Source organism: Zerene cesonia, chromosome 11, assembly GCF_012273895.1.
Source record: "Zerene cesonia ecotype Mississippi chromosome 11, Zerene_cesonia_1.1, whole genome shotgun sequence".
In the NCBI taxonomy this organism is placed as follows: Eukaryota; Metazoa; Arthropoda; class Insecta; order Lepidoptera; family Pieridae; genus Zerene; species Zerene cesonia.
This window is the reverse complement of record NC_052112.1, coordinates 8937330-8961364: the sequence shown is the minus strand read 5'-3', so window position 1 is coordinate 8961364 and position 24035 is coordinate 8937330. Positions and strand designations below refer to the sequence as shown.

Genomic DNA, 24035 nt, shown 5'->3' with positions numbered 1-24035 from the left:
ACCAACGCACCTAGTGAACCGACCGTACAAAAGCTTCTACATAGTTTAAAATCACGGCATTACTTGCTCCGTTCTCATTTCAACGAGTCTCCGTTTTTACCAGTAATAATCGACCGTCTGGTTGTACATCCCTGGTAAACCTAAAAATCGTGATTCTATACTTAATAATATAAAGATGATGTGATTTTTTGTTTGAACGCGCTGATCTTTGGAACTACTGAACCGATAAAAATTTAGAAAGTTCCTTCAGCGTTGGATAGGTGCGTGATGAATTAAGGACGGATACCACTTAAATTTTAACACCTTCTTCGACGAATTAATCCAGCGAAGCTCAGTTTCTTTAATCACTTTATTTAACAATCATGAGACACGCTGCATTTGCTATGCCAGATGATTTTGCCAAATTTCCTCAAAAACCGATACCCGGTGCCAGCAAGTGATTGGAAATGAATATTAAATTTAACCGCAGTGTCATTTAACAGACATCCCAACGAACCGCACCTACGATTTTGTTAAAAGCTCACAACGAGTAGCAACTGATGAACAAATTTGTAATTGAATAAAATACACGTAGTTATCATAAGGAGCACTCAATAACGGCAATTTGTGACTTGGGAATTACTAGCTCCTACAAGTAATACAACACCGATCGTCGCACAAAGAGCTCGGGCTAATAGATTATTATTATAAAAACCTTCAAAGGTCAGAGGCGGCGTTGCAAAAATGTTATTCTCATAATGAATAGATTGATTAATTAATAAACGGATGACGGACCGGAATGTTTTTAAGTTATAACGAAAATATGAATATTTTTCCAAGCTCTTTAGGCAGTAAGTGGAATGTTTAATTAAAATTTGATACATATTGTACATCGGTAATGTTATGTGAACATTTAATATATTTGTGAGTACTGAGCAGTTTGATACAGCTTATTTAATATTTGTCGAATATTGATGAGTTTGACTGGATGTTTTTTAGATTTAAAAAATACCTACATGTATTTTACTGATATGTTGCTAGTGTTTCATTGCAAATTCATTAAAAAAACGTATTGTTTAATACAATAATTTTAGTAAATTGTTTAGTGTTTCTTGAAAGTGATTCTTTTGAAGACCATAATATATTATATGATGAATTTCTTACATATTCTCGACTATGGCGCGAAACGGGATTTTATGGAATTTGGTATATAAATAGTAAAAGAGGTGTTGAGAGGGAAAAGTAGCTGCTGTGTAGGCTAACCATCATATGCTATTTAAAAAAAAAAAAGAATTTAATCTGTAACAATGAAATTTATATAATGAAATGAACCAATTCGACAATGTCATACGTCCGTCCTGGTATCATATTGTCCGAGAATAGGACGTAGAGGTGGGCTGTGCTCGACTTGCATTTTAACATTCTTCTATATATATATACATGCGAGTGTAATGAACTGTTATGTATGTTACGCAACAATAAAGAATACTATAAAAGTTATGAGCATTGGGCGCACCGGACGAATAAAGTTTTATGTGTATCGTAATTTAAATCCGAAGAATGAATTGCTTTCCTCACGTTAGAAATAAGACACATGATGTAACTAAATAAAGATGAATTTAACTTTCTGTTAGTAACACTTTTGGGCTAAGCATTGAGAGATTTTTCTCTACAGGAGATTTTAAGAGGTGAAAAATATATTCAACTACTTAGATAACATACATACATCGCATTGCTTCTTTATTAGAAACAGCGCTTTAAAGCACGTTAACCGCAATTCCCGCGTCACCCTTCCCTTCTCCTTCCCCTTCACCACTACGTATCCATACCGCACCCGTAGAAGCTTCCAGAACTGACCTGTATCTGGAACATGGATATCGAGTCGTCCAGCATCTGCACGCGCACGGCGAGCATCTTGCCGCCCTTCTTGGGCGTGGCTGGCGGCGTGCGCGACCCGCCGCCGTCCACCCCCGCCGGCGTGCTCGCCGAATGGTGCATGCGACCTGCGTAACGTGTTCATTCTTGGTGATTATCGAAAGACACATCCATACTTATCTATACTTTATTACATTTTTTTAACATTCAATATATACAGTTATATTATGCTGAAGAGTTTGTTTGAAGCCGCGGACAGAAAGCTAGTAGATGAATATTTTGAGAGATCTTATCTTCTATAAAAACGTGTTTTCTAGGTTTTCCCGATCTTCAATATTGACCAGTGTGAAAGTTTAATAGAACTCGAAATATGGGTAGTATTAAATAAATGCTTCCATAATTAATTAAATAAAAAATGCTTAATATAGAAGATTCGTAAACAACACATTCTAGATATACTTCATTAATTCCTGTCCAACTGCTTTTTCTCATAGTTTGAATCTTACAGATTCACACAGCATACCTACATCCAAAACAACAATATAAATCGCAGAGATGGGGAGCGAGCCCACACTCGCTCGCCCCAAGCGATATCTCGCATACCTGAAAAGTGCTGAGTTAAATCGCGCACCTTGTACAGGATTTTCACGAGAGAAATTGATCAATTTACTATGTATGTTGCAGTTTATTTGAAACATTTATCACGTGGATGTGGATAATAGTAATTGTATACAAAAACCAACAAAGCGATCGGCGACTGACGGTGTTCTGGGCTCCATCCAAGCCAGCTAAAAAAACAAATATGCTTCAATTGTTTCTCAATCGGTTCGTGTCAGAAAAGTTTGACAGATTTGGGAGTCTGCTACATATATAAGATCAATGGTATTCCATTGAAACACGATCGAATCCAAGCGAATCGCAACTAAATTGCCATGGTAAACTTATATCATGGTATATTTTCGTTTTCAACACTGAAAATTGTTCCATTGAGATACCATTGCAATTCATGTAGGAAACTAACTATTATAACTACTTACGCAGAATACGAAGTATGTTACAATGATAATTGGTTTGTAATGGACTGCCAATTAAATCTTAATGTTGTGTCTCTTTACTAAAATAGCAGACTTGGACCCTTTCTTTATTTTATTATTCAAGTAACGCTGTGATTTCTCTTTTAATAAAATATAAATTAATGTTTAAAAATCAGAGATCGACATGTTCTGAACCTGCTTCGTCCGCTTGCATTGTTAGAACAATAAACTACGCTTTAAGAAATCACCCTATAACGTTTTACGTAATGAAAAAGCGAAGCTTCAACCTCATAAATACTTTAGATGATTAAATGCGTTGCTACAAGAGTTCGATTATTTTATTCATGGGAATAGTACCTACGTCTCTTAAACTCCCACGTGTTTCATAAATACTGCAGCTACATCGTTACTATCTTCTCTACAATTGATTTCGATCGTTATTTTGTCTAATATAGTTTGAGATTTCATATTAATGGCCATGCAATAGATACACTCGAATCTTTTAGTCTTCACTTATTTCCAAGAGCATCAACTTAGCATATATTTATCATAAATCCAAGTCCATAACGATTTTGTTCGAAAAGCTCAAAGTTTAAAATTATAAACTGCATTATGTGTATGCAAAAGAATAAAAAATTTAATGTAAAAAATGCACACAATAACTTATATATTCAGATATCAAATCTTACCCTTTACAAAGAAGAATTTAATATGCATTGCTTTTTCAATTCATGTTAACCCTCGACTTTTTAAATTTACAAGAATCACGCTGAAAATGGTTCATAATTAATCTTGAGTTTTCCAAAGCTTTTGTAATACAATCGTCTTAGTAAAGTTGTAAAAGAGTTGAACGTGAACAACTTTAACATTTTAATGATAAAAGTGGTGTCAAAGTGGCAAATAGTATTGTAGTTCTAAGAGCTAAAAAATTAAGCATTATTACATAATTTACAATACAAATACAGTACAATTTCTTAATTACGATTTGACAAATTGTAGACATAAGTGGTCGAATATTTCGACGAAGATAACTGCATTTTGGACACTTCCTATTCGTAAAAATGGTATCGAAACATTCCATTTATTTACTTTTTAAAAGTAATTTCATTGGCAAAGCATATTAATTAAATGAAAAATGCTTAATATATAAGATTCGTAAATAACACATTCTAGATATACTTCATTAATTCCTGTCCAACTACATTTTTTTATAGTTTGAATCTTACAGATTCACACAGCGTACCTACATCCAAAACAACAATATAAATTGCTGTTGTGATCATTATACATATGATGTATAATGAATTTATTGACAATTACAAGTCCCGATATAATTAATCACTAGTTTTAAAGGTAAATAACTCAAATTCATGAATCAATTATCATTAGCTTAATAAAAAGGACGATAATAGTGTCAATAACAAATAAGCTTCTATGAATTATTCATCATCAATAATGAGGAAGGAAACAGTGGAACAAAAATTACTTGTTAAATAAATAAAAATAATAACTGTAATGAGCAGTAATCATAGTTTATTAATTGTTCTAAATACTGCACATTATAATATTTAGAAAATGACAAAAAAAGAAGAAGTAGGAAATTATAATTTAGATACTGTAAAAGGTAATTTCCCTAATATGTGAAATACACAAATATAGATATCATTGATGGGTTAGCAATTACTTTGAAATTTGAATGAAATAATGTGAATAAAAGTCAACAAATACAATTTTACACACCTGGTATATCTTACTAATATTATATCTTGCTTTCTACTAATATTAAAAATGCGAAAGTTTGTAATGTGTGTGTGTTTGTTGCTCTTTCACACAAAACTGATGAACCGATTGCAGTGAAATTTGGTACGTAGACAGCTGGACAACTGGAATAACATATAGGCAACTTTTTATCCCGATATTCCTACGGGAGACGGACTTACGCGGATGAAACCGCGGGGTGCAGTTAGTTTGATATATTTATAATATTAGAAAAATTATAAACACCTGGTATATTCCATCCAATAGTAGACAGGTGTCCTGTAGAGTTACAACTGCCAGGCGGGAGCTCCGATTCCATCATATTGTCTTCTCATCACATTCACACTCGGAAACTAAGTTTGTTGCCATTGTTTCTACACTACACTAAGCACTCACTGTTTGTACACATATGCCTGGAACAAAGAAAAATATGTTCAAAGCTGTGCTCCAACAACAATAAAGTTTTTTATACTTAGTTTTGACTTCTTTACTAATAATATAAAGCTGAAGAGATTGTATGTTTGAACACACTCAACTCAGGAACAATTGGACCACTTTAAAAATCCCAGAGTGCTATAGTCATACACAGTTCACATGTATCAGTGGAAAAGCTGGGGAGAATGGTAGCATAATATTAATTTAATATAAGATATGAATATTATGCTACTACATAAGATTCATTTAGCCATATGCAATTTCATATAATATAGTATTATCAGAGATGTGTTCAAGTACAGCACTAAGAGCAAATTGTCTGGTTAGAATCTTACAAGTCAACCTTGATCCCATGGTACTAATAGGAATGAGAAAGTCAAAATAAGTATTTATAAGTATTTGTCAGAAATTGTTAAATTCATACAATTTTATTTGTAGAAACTAAAGCGTTTGTAAACTAAATCACTTTTTATTTCTGTTTTCCTTGTAATCTCTTCTAATGTTGTATCATATAGTAACTGATTAGCATATAAATTCAAATGATGACAAATGGATTGATATCATAAACAAGAAAGTATTGTTACTTAGTGAATAATTTAGCATTTTAGAGACTGAATACTTGATATTATTAAATTGTAAAATACCTATAAAATTCACATATGACTTTCAATTATTTTACATGATCAATGGGTCTGTTATATAAGATATTTTTCATTATTGCCAAAAATAAAAATAACATAGTATCATTCGGAATACTCTCAGCCTGTAAATTTATCTTATATAAAAATGAGTTAATAAATGTTAATCTGAAAAACTAAAATAACATTAAAAGCAAATAGATATGCCATTTGTTTGCCAGACCTACTGATAAAGCTGTAGATGTGAATTTTCCACTATATAATAGACATAATAAAGGTCCAAAGAACATCACAAAGTGCATTTCTAGTGTAACATTATAAAACTGTATTGTGATTATCTAATCATTTTAATTCAACAATTGTAAAAAACAAAGAATGCATAAAATAAATAGTGCAAATGCATACGCCTAGTCTGCAAGGTGCATGAATTATTCATGGACTTTTAATCAAGTCGTAAAATTACATAATACTCAGGGTTATTAGTAGACATTGACTATTATACTGTTCACATAATATCCTTCATACAGAGTATGTTTGATAACTATATTATTTTGGAAATAAATATATAACTATATAAATAGGAAATATATTAATTATATAATTCTTGTTTTCTACATTTAACATTTGAGATTAACATTAATTCAATCCTTATTTTATTTAATTTGTATCAATCAAAATCTATGCTTATATTAATAAGCTGAAGACAGTATGAACAGCTAATTTCCATAAGCATTGGGCCACCTTCAAAAAATTTTGGGTCTGTAAGTTAGGGTGGACCGTAAGCAAGTAATATGGGAATTTGAAAAAATCTAATTTTAAATCGGAATTCAGTATTCCTACCTAGTTGTTAACTCAATAGTTAATTTTAATTTCTTTATTGTCTCTCTAGTCTCCATTGCAATTTCTAATAACCATTAATTAGGTATAGTATTAAACAGAATTGATACCAAAAATTTTAGTAATTAATAGGTAAAAGAAAAGGACATAAAAGTCCATTTCTTTCTTGTTTAAATAAAAATGTTATTGGAAACCGAAAAATTCATTTTGAAAATGAATTAACACTGCATTTAACACCATACATTGGTTCAAAGACCTGCAGTGAATAGGTAGAATTCAAATGAGATTAACAAACATTGAAGGCTTCAAGATAATCCTTTACTTTTTCAAATGACACCACTTTGAAACAACTACTAGCTAAAGTGCATTGACCTCAACATTTTATTGAATTAACAATTTTTTACTTTAAAAAATAAAGGTTTCAGAACATATTATTACAAATGTACTTTATTAGCAAGTGTAAACTTTTTAATAGATATGTATTTTAACCACTTACTAGACTGATATTACTGGCTCCATTAGGACTATCAGATGTTATCATGAGAATAACATGATGACCCTTGTTAATAAAACACTACTTAAATTTATGTAGGAATTGTTTTTAAACTTAAAAACACAGCCACTGATGATAACAGCAGTGTTGTTGTCCGAAATACATTGATCATTAAATTACGTTCGTGCAAGAGGGGTGCAAGTGACGGCCTACTTCGCGCCCGGAGTCCGGAGACATAAATAGTAGTTCCAATGCAATAACCAGAAAATAGGTCAAACGGAGGTGTGCCCGGCCCAGCCTGACAGAGACGACATCATACAACCTCCGGAGCGCCGCATTACAATCTAATAAACACGCTTTGCAAATTTAATTACGCTAAATACACAGCAAACTCAAATTTTATTCATAAATTACAGATTCCCTCCTCAATTACCCCCGCAACCTTAGGAATAAACATAATAATTTTATATAAACACATCTTATCTTACTTTCTAACATTCGTAGATAAACGAGACGGCCGATAACGATACGGAGTTCCAAACTCTCGATCCCGAGTACCAGACTGTCAACTTCACTATTCGAGTCATTGATCTAGTTTGTCATGTGATTCTGTACACTTTTATTGCGAAACTGCACAACACTGTCACTTAAGCTTAAATTTATCCGTCAATAATTTAAAATAAAATAAAATATTGTATTAAAAATAACTGTTTTACAGGACACTAACAATACCGCTTCACACACCCAAACCCATCATTTGCGACTTTCGTCTTTACGCCATATTTATTTACAATTAAATGTTGCCACTTCGCACTTACCATCTTAAAATCACACCTATTTTCCTAATACTATTCAAAATGTACCTGGGTATTTTAAATAACTAAGCTATTATTATCATACATTGAAGGATTAAAAAATTATCAATCACCGTTTTATTATATTGATGCTTTTCCTAAATCCTGAAAATATAAAGCTTATTATAATCAAAGTAAAGGTGCTGCCACACTGCTGTTAAAAAATGTTACAAGCATTTTCTAACATGATAAACGATAAATGTTTAAAGTGCTCCTGCTCCGATGGAAAATGTTTACAAATATTTAAAGCAATTGTAAAATCAATTCACTCCCAGTTTCGATTAAGGCTCCGAGGCGTCTACGTGAAATTGAAAAGAAAATTTCCTGACAAAATTAGCTTTTAACTAGAAGAAAAATTGCAATATCTATTTATAAATAAAACTAAATTCTTTTCTCTTAATTTTAAAATTTCTGATAAAATATTACTTGTTTTATTACAATTTTATTCCAAAATTCAGCATTTTGTAATGTTGTGATCGTATGTTTCTTAACAAATGTTTAATCACTTATGTAAACATTTTTAAAAAGCAGTGTGGCAGCACCTAAGCATGTTCTTGTAATCTTTTATAAAATTAACAATTATCCGAAATTTTTAGCTTTTAACGCTCAATTACTTTGAGTCAAGCTGCTTGTAAAACGTTAAATTGAAAGATAACAAGAAGAAATTCAAATAAATATGTAACTAGAAACACTTGATTGCTATGAAAAAAGTCCGTATACTACAATGGTAGGGAAGCGATTTGTGACTTTTTTTGTCATGGTATGACCGATCTGTCAAATTTCGTTTTTCTATTCAACGTAGGACTTTTTTCGTAGCACTATTCTACACTTAATCTGACAACATTTTTGACGTTCAATCTGTGGTGACAGATCACAGTTCCAGTCATCTTCCTCTATACTCTCAGTATACTACTCTGTGGTTCACAGCTGTCATCTGAAGCGATTGTTGTGATTTGCTAATAGATTTCGACGTCTCGACCCTTGATTGTTAGATACATAGGTCTTATTAGACACAAACGAACGTGCATATGTGTTCATCTATGAATTCAAATAACAGTATTATATAAAATGTTGTAAACATTTAGTGTCTGCAAAAATTTAAAATGGAAACTACGCCACTTTTAACGCGACCTAAAAAGAAATCCATATGGTCAAGGTAGTTAATGTTATTATGTTTTTCTAATCAACGCTTCCTTTGTTTATAAATCTACCTTGTTAATTTTTAGATTAAACTTTGGATGGTATCGTCGAAAGGAACTTTGCGCTCGAGTTATACATTTAGGGGAATTACCAGAAGAAGAGTATCCTGCGAACTATGTTTGCAATCAGGTAAGATTAATCTGTCCGTTTATAATCTAATTAGAGTTAATGAAACCGAGAAACACGAATTGTGTTATTAATTTATGCTAATGGATTCCTTCTTTGATTTCATTACTAATAGTACACTGTCTGCGTTTTTTGTTAAATTATATTCTCTGTGAAAATATTTTTATTTATTTAGTCTAGTATGAAAGTCATTAAACTACTGATAGTAGCTTTAGTTCTTTGACCTATTTATTATAGAAATGCACAATGTGGGACAGTCAAAATACTTGATAAGAGAATATGATAAGCAATGAAGTATTTAATTATTGTGTAAAGTACTATGAATTATGTATTCTGATTACACGATAATTAAATTTTTATTGGTTCAATATACCTCATTTGGTCTATTTAAATTCACATTAAATTCTGATAAGTGTGTTTATAACTTCATTCAGTATTTTATAATTAAACTGAACAAACTAACCCTTTTAAATTATATTAAAAATGTAGTAAATGAGATGAACTGCACACATTTAATTATTTCCATTTGGATTGTTAGGAGGTATAAGTGGGGATATTTACCTCAAAAACAACCCCCCACCCCCCCACTACAGCATGCAAAATAACATAAGCAATATATAATAAATTATTATGCTTTATCATTATAAGTCAACAATATTTTTATCATTTGTTCCAGAAATACAACATCCTCACATTCCTGCCTATTGTATTATTTGAACAGTTCAGATTTTTCTTGAACTTGTATTTCCTGGTTATGGCTCTCAGTCAGTTTATACCGAGCATACGTATTGGTTACCTGTACACCTACTGGGGTCCGCTCTGCTTTGTGCTTGCTGTCACTGTGTTTCGAGAGGCCATTGATGATTATAGAAGATATAGGTTTGATGCTTATTTTTATATTTCTTACTAGATGCTTGTCCCGGCTCTGCCCGGAATTCAAGATTCCTGATTTATCCCAAGGGAGGATTTTAATTGGTATAGAAAGCTATGTCACCCATGTCAGCTCATACCCTGTCTGGTTACCAAAATTCATCAAAATCTGATCAGTAGTTACAGCATGATTGATGGACAAATATACATGTCCATTTCCAATGTAACATTTGAGTAGCCTTATGTTCAATTAAGTAAGTTGCTCTTTTATTTATTTAATACAAACCAAATCTTTTTAGTTTAAAATTGTTCAACGAGATTTTATTGGTACTGTAGCATAAACATTATATGTTAAAACTATTTCTAGAAATAAAATTTGTCCAGTAAATAACATAATCTCACTTTAATGTTTATGGGGAATTGCTATAAAATTATTTCGTTAATAAGTGGGTTTTGTACTGGGACATTCCTGTATTTCTGTGTCACAAAAAAAAAAATTAATGCGCCTATAATAACATTAATAAATTATATGCTCATTTCAGTCAACAAGCATTTTATATATATAAAAGTTTTCTTTTTTTGATAAAAATTTAAATTCATTGTTTGATGAATTCCAATATTTACTAAGGTCTTTATAAATTTATGGTCAATTTGATTACATTGCACTTTTCTTAAAATTATCATTTATCAAAGTTAAATTCTTAATTTTTAAAGAAAGAAAGAAAGGAAAAACATTTATTTTCAGGTGTAGATATTGATATCATATTTATTATATAATATTGATATAAATAAACATGGGGAAGCTGCAGGCAATGGCTAGTTTAGCATCGTTAATTTACAGACGTGACAAAGAAGTGAATCGTCAGCGGTACGAACGCATAGTCCTAGACACGCCCAGCGATGGCTACCGTCCGTTCGTGACAGAACAAGTATCTGCCTCAGCGCTGCGGGTGGGCGATATTGTGATGCTACACAAGGGCCAGAGGGTCCCCGCTGACATGATACTGTTGAGGACCAATGAGACCATGGGAACTGTGTTCATACGCACTGACCAGTTAGATGGAGAAATAGATTGGAAAGTAAGGTAAGAACATAGTAATTTTTTTTTGAAACACACAAATATAAATAAGCAATCGAGTACTATTTTGTGAGAGTCATGTCAATAGAGCTAGGATCAATTTGAACACTTGTTTGTTTGTAAATATTTTTTTTTTATGACCATAAACAACCAAACAAACAAACAATGAAATATCCTAATTGTGATCATTTAAATAACATTTTTAATGTTATCAATACAACAGGAAATGGAAACTTCCAGTCTAGGACTTACAAAGTATTATGTTACGCGCTTCAAAGTACGAGTATTAGATTACTTTTCGCAATAATAAATTGATCGTCTGTTCACATTCTTGGCATGAAAAATATGTTTTATTCGTCTGATTTGAAAACAAATTTTCTTTTACAGTATACTGAATATAATGTAATAAACCTATTAATGTTAATTCATCTGCGCCCCGCGGTTTCACCCGCGCAAGTCCGTATCCCGTAGGAATATCGGGATAAAATTTGCCTATATGTTATTCCAGTTGTCCAGCTGTCTACGTACCAAATTTCATTGCAATCAGTTCAGTAGTCTTTGCGTGAAAGAGCAACAAACACACACACATCCTTACAAACTCTCGCATTTATAATATTAGTAGGATAGAATGTAATTGAGATTTCTTTAAATAATTTTTTTAAAGCGTCGTAATATAAATCGCAATATTAAAATTGCATTTCATTAAAATACGTATTAAAAACATTTATGTTTCCTTATACATACAAACACGAATACTTTTAAAGCTTTTTTTTTTTTAAACTAGGGTATTATTATCACAGACTATGTCATCAGATATTACTGAACTCTACTTTTAGTTGTTTTGCGTATATTTTATACATTTATATATTTTTTGAAATGTTAATAAACGATTATTCCAATCTGCAGAATACCACTACCATCGACGCAAAAACTACCCACCGATGCGCATTTACTAGACATAAACGCTAAGATTTTCATCGAGAAACCGGAGAAGGACATACATTCGTTCATCGGCACCTGCACTCGATTGGATGAAGAGGAAATCGATTCTTTGGACATCGAGAACACGTTGTGGAGCGGCTGTGTTGTCGCTTCGGGGCAGGCTACTGGCCTTGTCATTTATACAGGTACAAATTATTTAAATTGAAATGTCATAATACATTGATATGTTCAGTGTTTCTTGTTTTTATTTATTGGTGCAGAACTATTCTATGGACTCACAGTTTAAGATGTATAAAAATTGCGTATTTGTAATATGAAGTGTTGAAGGATTGAAGATGTCTAGTTAATTAACCTTTTTTTTTTGTTAAAATGGTTTTAGTATGAAAAGCAGAAATAATACCTATGTATGTATATGGCATATGCACCTGTGTATTATACTGATTAGAATCATTATTAAGATTAATTATAAATATAACCTTTTAGGTAGCGAAACTCGCAGCGTGATGAATAATGCAGCACCAAGATCGAAAGTAGGTCGACTCGAATTAAGGGTGAATGACTTTACCAAAGTGCTGTTTGTGGCGACTCTCTTTACATCGTTCCTGCTCATCGCGTTAAAAGGTTTTGATGGACCCTGGTATGGATTCTTCTTCAGATTTGTACTGCTCTTCTCATATATTATTCCTATCAGGTAAATAGCTATTTTTGATGTAATGTCCTTAATTAACTTCTTAATGAGCCGATAAAGATTCTAGTAAGATGGAAGCCGAATTTCGAATTCCGAAGCAGAAATTCGGCACGAATTGGGCCAGCTCGCACCGGGGAAGTACCACACCCCCACAGAAAACCGGCGTGAAATAATAGCTTGTTATTGTGTTTCGTACGGTGAGTGGGGGAGCCGGAGGCCCGTTTCCTTCTCCCAGCCCTTCCCAGTCCATTCCTTCTTTCCAGTCTTCAATCCTTTCCTCATCCCTTATTCCTTAAAAGCGGGCAGCGCATTTTCAGAGGTCTAAGCCTCTGTGAATGTTCTTGAGCGGTGGTGATCGTTTACCATCAGGCGAACCACCAGCTCAGTTGCCCGCTATACCATTAAAAAAAAAAAAGCCATTTAACTATAAGGAATATCAAAGCTGTGATATTTGATAATTCTAATTCATTGATTCAGGATTGTACAAGTGACTTCTCATTTTAAACTATTAATACTTTAATGTAGATTTTTGCAGTGTTAGTATCTAATAAATGTGGTTTTTGAGCTATAATCCACTTTCCATAATTAAGTAGCAAGCGTCTAAAAATCACCCTAAAGCACTGTGACATAAAGTGCAAATTTTCTTACAGCTTGCGAGTGAACCTAGAAATGGGCAAAGTGTTCTATTCCTGGACTATACAGCGTGACAAGAAGATAGAAGGTACTGTGATGCGATCAACCACAATCCCCGAAGAGCTAGGACGAATTCAGTACCTGCTGGCTGACAAAACCGGCACACTCACTAAGAACGAGATGGTTTTCCAGAAATTGCATTTGGGTAATGCTCTGTTTGATAAGGAAAACTTTCATGAGGTAAGTGAAATAATCAAAATATATATGAGATTTTTGTAAATATATGCACAAAATATTATTTGGGCTGTATATTATTTTTTGAAGTCGGTTAAAAATGCGCAATAAATCATACATTGGAATGTCAGTACGAGATTTATACAGTGCGGCAAATATACGAAATTTTAACTGAATCATTCCCATGTTAGTAAAGATGTTAGTTTCTCTATCTTCTCTACAATTACATTAGGTCTTAGACACACATAAACGATTTTATATGGTCTCAAACTCTCAATCTTTGATGTCCAACGTCGCTCCACTCGTCGCTGTTGCGTCGACCCCTGCTCATAATAAAATTGTAATAATACGTAAAAATGTTAATATAGAATAGACGAACAGCTACTGTTTAGCGTTTACAAATTGCCCAATCCCACAGGTGGAAGCGCTGCTGACGCAGCACATAACCAAAGACAGTCCGTCGGTCCCGGTGTCGCCCACGGAGGGCGCGTGGGCGACGCCGTCCCCGCGCCAGGTGTGGGACAGCGTGCTCGCGCTCGCGCTCTGCCACAACGTGACGCCCGTGTACGAGCTCGACGAGCAGGACGACGCGCAGTCCGGTGAGTGGGGACTCGCTGTAGAGGGGTGTGCTGGGAAAGAGAGAGAAAGAGAGAGGGGTTGTTGTGAAGATTAAGGTGGGAAGAAAGAGAAAGGGATAGGGGTAGATAAAGAATGACATGCAATGTGAAGCGTTTGGTACCAATGAAAATGAATAAGCAGGCCTATCCCAATAAAGGAATGTTCATGCATGTGTAATCATACAAACAAATATCTGTACTGTATGTTGAATTTATAAAAAAATCTCACTCACACCATAATACTAGCTCTTCGCTCGTGGTACATACATAGCCTATGTCACTCTGTGAAGTTGCAGCTTTTTAATGGTAAAAGAATTTTGAAAATCAGTCCTGTGGTTTTTGCGTAAAAACGTAACAAACATACAAAAATACAGAAGTTTCCTCTTTATAATATTAGTTAGACCGTTTTCCGTTGGAACTAGTAGTTGTACCTTAATTACAAGAAGTTCTAAAAAGGGAAAACTCTTTCTCTTAGACATGGGCAGTTCGGTGATGTCGGAGAGTTGCGGAGGTGCTGTGCCTCAGCAGCAGTTGTGCGACTACCAGGCGGCCAGCCCTGATGAAGTGGCCCTTGTCAAGTGGACTGATATGGTAACCGTTTTTGTAACCGTGTACCATTGTAAAGTTGTAAAATTTCTTAAACAAGCAAAATGAAAAATCTCTCCTTTAGCTAGATGGGTTGAAGTGAACGAAGATTGACATATTTTAAGAAACAGAATTTCTTCAAAGAATAACGGCGATGGGTAGATTTGTAAGAGATTTATTATAAAGACAGATAGATTGAGAAAGAGATAAAAATACATTTGTCTCTCAATCAGTATTTTAGCTACCAACCATTTATGTATTTTTCCCCATTTGATATAATGGTATAACATATTGTTCTTCACATGTTACTGTGCAAAATTTCGTAATTATTTGACCGACCATAAAATGTGCTACTTCCCAGATGGGTGTGTCCCTTTACCGTCGCGATCTCCACAACATATCGCTGAAACTCCGCGCGGCCAACGAGATAATGTCCTTCAACATCCTGCAGATCTTTCCGTTCACCAGCGAGAGCAAGATGATGGGCATTATTGTACAGGTAATTTTGTTGTAAGGGTTGTATTGATACTTTTTGTCATGTATTAATTTAGACATTGCCGAGGCTGATTAAACTGGGACACGTATCCTTTTCCTTACCATTCCCGGTCCTTTCTTTTATTCACCTGGTTCGTTGTTTCTTTACCTTCATCGACACCATTTTTCCATAGACACAAAGTTTTGTTAAAATCTGCCGAGTCTTTTAAGAAATTATCCGCAAAATCATTACAAATTTTAAACTACACAAAAACGTAGTATTTGAGTGCATATTTAAGAACTAATATACTTTACTTTTCTGTACCCATTGGGTCTACCTAATAAGTACATGTCAAATAGGGGTCTATTTATTCAAATAAGTGACCGCTTCAATAAAACCCGTCAGGAAGAAATCTCCGGCGACATAACGTACTACGTGAAGGGCGCCGACGTGGCGCTCTCCAAGCTGCTGCAGTCCGGCTGGCTGTCGGCCGAGTGCAGCCGCCTCGCCGCCGACGGCCTGAGGACGCTCGTCGTCGCCAAGAAGAACCTGGCCAAGAACGAGTACTTGGAGTTCGAGGTGAGCTGGCTGAAGGGGGTGAGAGGGGGAGGTGGCAGAATGTGATGTATGAAGTGAGCAATTGAAGATTTCCCTGTACTCACTCTAATGGGAGCTAAGAAATTAAATAATTTTTTGAACGCAGTTTCAGTCCATTTTAAATAACATTATTTTCCACAAACATAAAATACTTTAATCATGTCAAAGCTATGAACTGAATTTATTTTACATCTATTTGGTTTCATAAAACTGTTACTAATTGTATAATGTGACATGTATTGTGATTTATGATAAAAAAAAATTAATAATAATTAATAACAGTTTAATTCGCTCGCGTAGTAAACGAAAAATAAACAGTCCCGGATCTTCGCAACACAGTTCCCGTCCCCGCGGGATTGAAGAATATTCTATGTCCTTTCACAGGTCTTATACAAACTCAATACAAAATTTCATCGAAATCTGTTCCCTGGTTTAGGTCAGCGTGAGGAAGAGTCAGATGGAGTTAGTTACTCTTACATATATAATACAAGCGGTCTGCCCCGGCTTCGCCCGTGGTACATATATAGCCTATAGCCTTCCTCAATGGATGGGTTATGGAATATCTAACACTGAAACAATTTTTCAAATCAGATTTGTAGTTCCCGAGATTTATGCGTTCAAACAAACAAACTCTTCAGCTTTACAATATTAGTATAATATAAGAAGGCATGAACTCCCAGAGCGAATACAAAGAGGCCCGGCTGAGCGTGACGAACCGCAGCGAGCGCACGGCGGCGGCGCTGGCGCGGCTGCAGCGCGGCCTCGAGCTGCTCGGCCTCACCGGCGTGGAGGACCGCCTCGCCGCCGACGTGCCGCGCACGCTCGCCATGCTGCGCGCCGCGGGGGTCAAGGTGCGTGCCAGTGTCTGCTTCTCTTATTTCTCTTCTCTTCTCTCGTCGTGTCTTCTTCTATTATATATAAACAAATGGTAAGCGGCTAAATGTAACTGGCTGCACTGCAACTCTTGTGATGCGATTAAAGCTCCAATTTAATAAATTAAAAAAAAATGGTTGCCTGTAAAGTCGGTTTTACGGGCGAAGATTTTACGTGACAACGTCTTTTTCTCGGTAGAATATTTATTGATATGAATATTATTAAATTGCACAATAGGAACAAGGAATTGAATGAAAATAAGAATTGCACAAATTTTAACTATAGAAAATATACTTTGTTTACTTAAAAGACAGATACAGAGACACAAGCACGCGCCGATTCAATGCGCCTAATTCTCTAGTGCTGCGCGCGCGGCGGACCGATCATAGTTCGGTGACTCATCGTTACGTTACCGGGCGTTACACTTTTTCATAAGTGCCTCCGAGCCGCAACCTAATTTAAGACGTTGTCACGTCAAAAACACTTCTATGCAGAATACACTCAAAGAAATTCTTTAATCCTGGTGATCCTGATCAGGATAGACTCATAAAATTATTGTATTGTCACCGATCCTTGATAATAATTGTACAAAGTTTAAATTTATTCTCTCTGTTTAAAATCTATTAAAAAATTAATCTTGTCTGTCGTTTACGTACAAACAGACAGGAGAAGCGAATAAAGCGAGTAAAAAATATAACTGGCTAATAGTGAACGGTTTTTGCATTTCCATCTCCGAACCTTCTTCCATTTTTTGTATCGCATAAAACTAATGACTTGTATATTAAAGTTTTGATTTCATAGATTTTTGTCCTAACATATTTTCTTTCCATCAGATCTGGATGCTAACCGGGGACAAGCTAGAGACAGCACTGTGTATAGCTCGTTCGCTCCACCTGGGCGGCGGCTCGCGCTGGGTGGCGGCGCCCGAGTGCGTGTCGCGGAGAGATGCGCATCAGCTGCTCACTGCGCTGAGGCAGGCTACTGACACCGACCTGATACTGGAGGGGGAGACTTTGGAGGTAGGAAGTTGTTAGAATACCCTTAGGACACCATATGTCTTTAGGTTTGTGGTGGGTTAGGGAAAACACCTGGCGAGTTATAGCCATACAATTTGTTTTTTAAAGTATTATTCACACATTTCGTTAAGATCCTACATATAAATGTTTCAAAAAATTAGGTAAAAAAATAGATACATTTTTATAAGCAAAATCAAATGTGAAATCTTCAATAGCGTTTAAAAGACCTTTATAATTTTATACATATATAAAATATACAAAGAAAATCCGTAAATAAATCCTATAAAGGCTGGACTCACATCATCTACCCAGACGTGCCTGTGTTAGTGCACCGAGTTTGCACATAATATACGCAGTTTCGCCCACTTTCTAAGCACCTCTCTTAACACAGGTTAAGAGGATCAAGAGGGCCAGAGCCTCTCGACACAATTGTATATTGATTAAGGTAAATAAAGTTGGATGTTTGATGACCATCAGGTGTGCCTGCGCTCGTACGAGGAGGAGTTCGTGGAGGTGCTGCGCGGGTGCGCCGGCGTGGTGGTGGCGCGCTGCTCGCCCACGCAGAAGGCGCAGGTGGTGCGGCTGCTGCGCGCGCGCCGCCTGCGCGTCGCCGCCGTGGGGGACGGCGGCAACGACGTGGCCATGATACAGGAGGCGGATATGGGTGGGTGCTCACTGCACAGCACGCGCGCACATTCATCATAAATAAAAATCGTTTAGTCAGCAAAAATATACAGATTCAACACGAATCAAACACGACGGTCGCCTCAACTAAGAATAAACCTGTGCTAGATACGACATACACGCAAGCGTGCAAACGGTGTTGTACCGTGAACATGCACATATACGCACACACGCACGCACGCATGCATACACTCACTCTTTTTTATTGATATTTATTAAAATCTCGATATGGTACTTAAAAGTAATAAGGCATAAATGAGACTGCTAATCCTTTAAAATTTCTAATAAAGTGCCATAAATCATATCAGTGTTACATGTTTGATATGTCGACTATAATGAATAAATTGCAATCATAAAACATTGTAATCTACAAGTGCTCAAAAAGATTGGAATGTTAATTTTCTGTATGTAAGTCATTTTACACCACCGTTATTTCTAGTTATTTCAGTTACCGGATTTGTTTCCGTGTAAGGGTAATGTTTATTAAAGTTTAAGATCTTACATATAATTTTTTAACCGTTAATCTCCAGGGGTGGGTATAGAAGGCGCAGAAGGTCGCGCAGCATCCCTAGCTGGAGATGTCAGCATCCGCAGTTTTTCCTACCTCGCTCGTCTATTGTTAGTCCATGGGAGGAGGTCCGTCATGAGGTCCGCTGCTCTGTGCCTGTTTATCGTGCACAGAGGTCTCATCGTGTCTACTATGCAGGTGAGTGATTGTTATTTGGCAATTATTTTATTTATATTATAGAAATGTAATAAAACCAATGAGTTATCTTTTTGGGTGTGAATATACTGGCAGGTTACGACAAATGGATAGATTTCTGTTAAAATATGAGTACTTGAATATTTATAATTTTAATGACGAAGGAAATGATTCCAATAATGAATTGCTTTTATTGCTTTTATATCGAATTGATCCGGCTCGAAGGATCCAAAATGTAGTTACATGTTATTTCAATATTGTGTACTAAATGCGTTCTCGAAACGTATGGTTGTATAAAACATCCAAATGATTAAAAAAAAGTTATTGTACAACTTTTATAGCTTTTTTTGTCCGAGCGGCAACATGAACATTCGCAGAGGCAGCCCACTTTTTAGAGGGTAAGGTGAGGATTAAAGACTGAAAGAAAGAATGGACTGGGAAGGGTGAGGAAAAGGAACGGGTCTCCGGCTCTCCCACTCGCCGAACTAAACACAGTAGCATGCCACTATTTCATGCTGTTCTTCTGTGGGGGTGTGGTACTTCCCGGGTGCGAACTGGCCCAATTCGTGCAAAACCACGCTCGACTCCCACATAATGTTTGTATGTTTTATTCACAGGCCGTGTTTTCTGTCGTGTTTTACTTCTCATCGGTATCGCTGTACCCCGGGTTTCTTATGGTGGGTTATGGAACGGTTTATACAATGCTGCCAGTGTTTTCCCTTGTGAGTATTTCATTAATAATTATAGATTTTCGCATAGTATAAATCTTTTTTACAATAAAGTCTCCGATTTTCCAGTGGCGGTACCATTCCAAATCCTAAAAAAGGACCAACTACCAAGTGACAATAATTTTATTAAATACAAAAAGGATCTCAATCGCGTAAAAAGACAAAAATAATATAATCGAACTGAGCACCTTTTAGTAATGTCGGTTAAAAATAATAATTGTCATGAAAGTAAAATTTCACAAAGATTTTTTTAGTATGCATGATTAATCATGTTAAACATGATTTCATTTCATTTCATGAAAAACTGTCCTTCTTAGAATTGATAAGTATAATATTGACAAGAACCATCATAACAGGCCTGTATCCCAGCAGTAGGAACATGTATGGGCTAATCATGAAGTAATTTTTATAAGATGTTCGTTCATATATTCATGATATCTATACAAGATTAATGAAAGATAATATATTTAATGTATTTCCCAAAGGTACTCGACAAGGACATATCAAGTTCCACGGCGCTAAGGTATCCGCAACTCTATAAGCAACTGACGAAAGGAAGACAACTCTCCTATAAGACGTTCTACATTTGGATCGGGATATCAATATACCAAGGTAAAGTGATTTTCATTGTTAATAATAAGTTGGTGTCCGCGGTTTCATCCCATATTAATGTTTTACAATTTAGTGCCCCCGGTCATTTGTTTCATAGTTTTTTGCGTAGTTTCAATAGCATTAACAGTACTGTATTTACATTTAGAGATACAGAGAAAGAATGATCTAATTTTATTTAATAATGTTCTTTTTGATCCCGATTTAATCTAATCGATTGTATGTCTAATTTCTAATGTATGAGAAAAAGATAGAAAGAGATAGAGATGAAGAGAAAGAATGATTTATTAATTTCGGAATTTTCTATTATGGCCCGCCCCATCGTCGATATTTAAAATTCATTGCAAATTCTGATGAATATCAAATTTAATTTCGTTTACACCAGGTGGCGTTATCATGTACGGTGCGTTGGTGCTGTTCGAAGACCAGCTGATACACATAGTGGAGATCAGCTACACGGCGCTCATCCTCACCGAGCTGATCATGGTGGCGCTCACCGTCACCACCTGGCACAGGCTCATGGTGGTGGCGGAGCTGGCCAGTCTGCTGATGTATACTGCCACGCTTCTCATATTTACCACGTATTTCGGTGAGTGGAACTTTTCAGGGTCTATCCTGAACCTGTATGCTGATGCATATCGCAACGTTGTTTTTCTTTACCACGTGCAATGGTAAGTGTAATGGTTTGGTAAATGGAAACGGTTTAATTCCTTACCAAGCTCGTCCTGGTGGTGTACTCTGTCACCACCAATCAAGAATGTCACGAATCAAGCTAATGGCTGTACTGGCCAATCTAATACCGCAGCTAGTAAGTTGATTTGATGGTTTTAGTCCTATAAATCTTCATGGCTTCCTAAATACATAAATGATTGAATTGATTTTTAATGCAAATAGTAATTCAAAGAAAAATACTAAGTCACGTTTATCTTCAAAAAAAATTGTTATGCCTTTCAGTGAAATAAGTTAGTTAAATTGTTATACACTGTTATGTCTTAAGTTAATGTCCATTTAAAAACCATTGTATTACTAATATACTATCCCAATCAATAACTTCCAGACTTACACTTTCCAAAAAATGTTATTAAATGCCGTATCCTTGCCGTAGATGGTGACTTCATCCGCCACTGGGATTTCTGGTGGAAGGTGACGGTCATCACGCTGGTGTCGTGTCTCCCGCTCTATATAGTCAAGTACATGCACCGGAAGTGGAGGATGCGCCAATACAAGAATATACGGAAGTGAACGCTTTCCCGCCTTTTTCCTAGCTCACGTTGCTTTAAACAACATTCTAGAATAGTTACCGTATTCCACTGTTATATGTAGCGTGTAAATGCGATTTCTTTTTCTTTTTTATTGATGGAATGACTTTGTAATCGAGTATAAGTTATGTTGGTTGTCAGTTATAGATTTATTTGACAGTCTGTGACTGTATGCACTTGAGCACTTTATTAAATACATTTCATCAATTCAGGTATCAACATAAATAAATCAAGCAAAGAATTGTCACTAAATTTTAACTTAAAGTCATCTCAGTTGTCTAGACAATTTTCTTATTTACTTGATTAGATTTAATTTAATTTCCTTTAGTAGGTCTATTGTGTCTGGACAAGATTTATGTGGCATATTAATAAATAAATAAATAAATATATGGAGTGCAAAAAAAGTCAAAATGGCGCCAATTGATATTATTCATTTACATTTATTGATTAAACTAGATTTCGTTTCTATTTATACAGATTGTTATACAAATTAAATTGTTTTTAATTAATATTTAGACGAATAGTTAAGCGTAGTACATACCTATGGCAAAATATCTCTCGAGCGTGCGTTCTTATGTTATAAAATTATTATTCGAGGGTTTTTCTTTTTCAATTTAATTGGTTCAAGATAATTAAACACGTTTGTTTTTATTATTGACTGGATTTACTTGACAATAACTTTCGGCTTTCTTATAATAATAATTCACATTAAGAATTCAATCTCGATATCTTGCTTTTTCTCGCAGATTTTCACAACTTTGTACTGTTACTGTCTGACGATATTGACTAAAAGATCCTGGATTTTAAACCCAGTAGGTGATATCATATGATAACAAGGAGGCTGAATATTGCGTAGGCTAACACAGAATAACCATCAGATTTTTTTTTATTCAATACCTTGCCTTTAAGGATGCTCCAACGATTAAAGAGGAACATATATTATATGACATACATATATAATATTTTCGGAACCATTTTTATAGTACAATAGCTGCTGCAGTAGTCATGTGTCGTATAATATGAACTATTCTATCTTGTAAGTTGGCTCAAACTGCACACGGTGTGCATATTTGATTAAAATTAGTTGAGTTGGAGTCCATCGCGGATCAACGACATGACATGTAATGTATATATTATATGAAGATTTATCTGCGGTGACCTCTTCTTTGGTGTGTCAAGCGCCGAAAGATTTATATTTTGTTGCAAAGTTGTTTTATTCAATATGCTCTATCCAGAAAAATAATACTCCGACAGCTGTTAAAGTTAAACATGTATCTATTGAAAGTTTGGTTTTACAAAAAATCAAATGGATTTAATAATAGTATCGCTACTTGTGTGTTTGCTTACGGACTTTTCAGCCCAAACTTGTAAGGTCTAAGGTATTTTGCGTCTAAAAATCAATTATTGAAACAAATAACGTGTCTGCCCCAATCCCCCTTAAGGGGACACGGAACTTTATTCTTACAACAAATTATGATATTTCTAAAATAAACTCGTGAAGCGATGGATTCTGACGAATATCTCTTAAAGTTTTAAATATCGAAAAGTGTTCAAAATAGATTAAATTGTTTCGTCCATCGTTTAAAAGTATTTATGTTTTAAAAGTAATTAATGAAAATTTACTGTGATTAATATAGATTAAGTATATTTATAGGTATATTCCACAGGTAATAAAAGTGTATGAAGTTTTTATATACAGTACAAACTGTGTATGTGATATGTATTTATTTGTTAGTCTATATTGTTTAGGTGAAGTATTGATCGTCACAGTGTTATTATTTAAAGTAAGATTGTGTATTACAATAAGTTTTGCAAAAATAAATTATAAAAATAAAGGTGTCTTTAATTTATGTGATTTAATTATTCAAATTACATGTTCTATGCGATTCAACCAAGAATGAGAACGTCAATGTGTTAATTTCGATCCAAAGGTCATTTTAAAAATATGGTTTACTTATGAAGGGTAAGGAGGACCATCTAAGTGTACAAGTGTATTATTATAATAATAGTTGTTATATGCAAGTGAAAGAATTTTAAAAGAAACACAACAAATTGTTAATGCCTTTTTTTTAATTGTTACAATACACCTACAGATGAAAATGAATATGGATAATAATTATACAGTAATTTTTAGTACCCCAATACGATAACTATCTGTTAATAGTAAATGGAAAATTCTATTAAGTTATACCGAATATAAAATATAATTAAAATT

General features: G+C 34.7%; 2 protein-coding genes across 8 annotated transcripts in view; one reads left to right on the top strand and one right to left on the bottom strand.

Moving 5' to 3' along the window:
* LOC119830472 (FERM, ARHGEF and pleckstrin domain-containing protein 1) overlaps positions 1 to 7825 on the bottom strand; it is a 56566-nt gene extending 48741 nt beyond the window's left edge. For 6 of the 7 annotated variants that reach the window (XM_038353509.1, XM_038353507.1, XM_038353510.1 and 3 more), the window contains exons 1-3: positions 7538 to 7825; positions 4893 to 5059; positions 1837 to 1982 (exon numbers count right to left, since the gene is read on the bottom strand). In XM_038353509.1, the coding sequence (XP_038209437.1) occupies positions 1837 to 1982; positions 4893 to 4968 (222 nt within the window). In that variant the 5' untranslated portion in view covers positions 4969 to 5059; positions 7538 to 7825. Of the gene's footprint in view, positions 1 to 1836; positions 1983 to 4892; positions 5060 to 7052; positions 7442 to 7537 lie in introns of those variants that run through there. The other variant, XM_038353508.1, reaches the window with a different exon arrangement.
* A 993-nt stretch (positions 7826 to 8818) lies between these two features.
* On the top strand, positions 8819 to 23655 carry LOC119830036 (probable phospholipid-transporting ATPase IIB). The gene is made up of 19 exons (XM_038352866.1): positions 8819 to 9059; positions 9130 to 9232; positions 9906 to 10108; positions 10941 to 11183; positions 12084 to 12304; positions 12603 to 12810; positions 13458 to 13680; positions 14093 to 14273; positions 14767 to 14882; positions 15238 to 15375; positions 15757 to 15930; positions 16629 to 16799; positions 17655 to 17840; positions 18315 to 18501; positions 19052 to 19227; positions 19842 to 19946; positions 20438 to 20564; positions 20947 to 21150; positions 21667 to 23655. The coding sequence occupies exons 1-19, from the start codon at positions 9007 to 9009 to the stop codon at positions 21801 to 21803; spliced, it is 3156 nt and encodes a 1051-aa protein (XP_038208794.1). The 5' UTR covers positions 8819 to 9006; the 3' UTR covers positions 21804 to 23655.
* Positions 23656 to 24035: the final 380 nt, after the last annotated feature.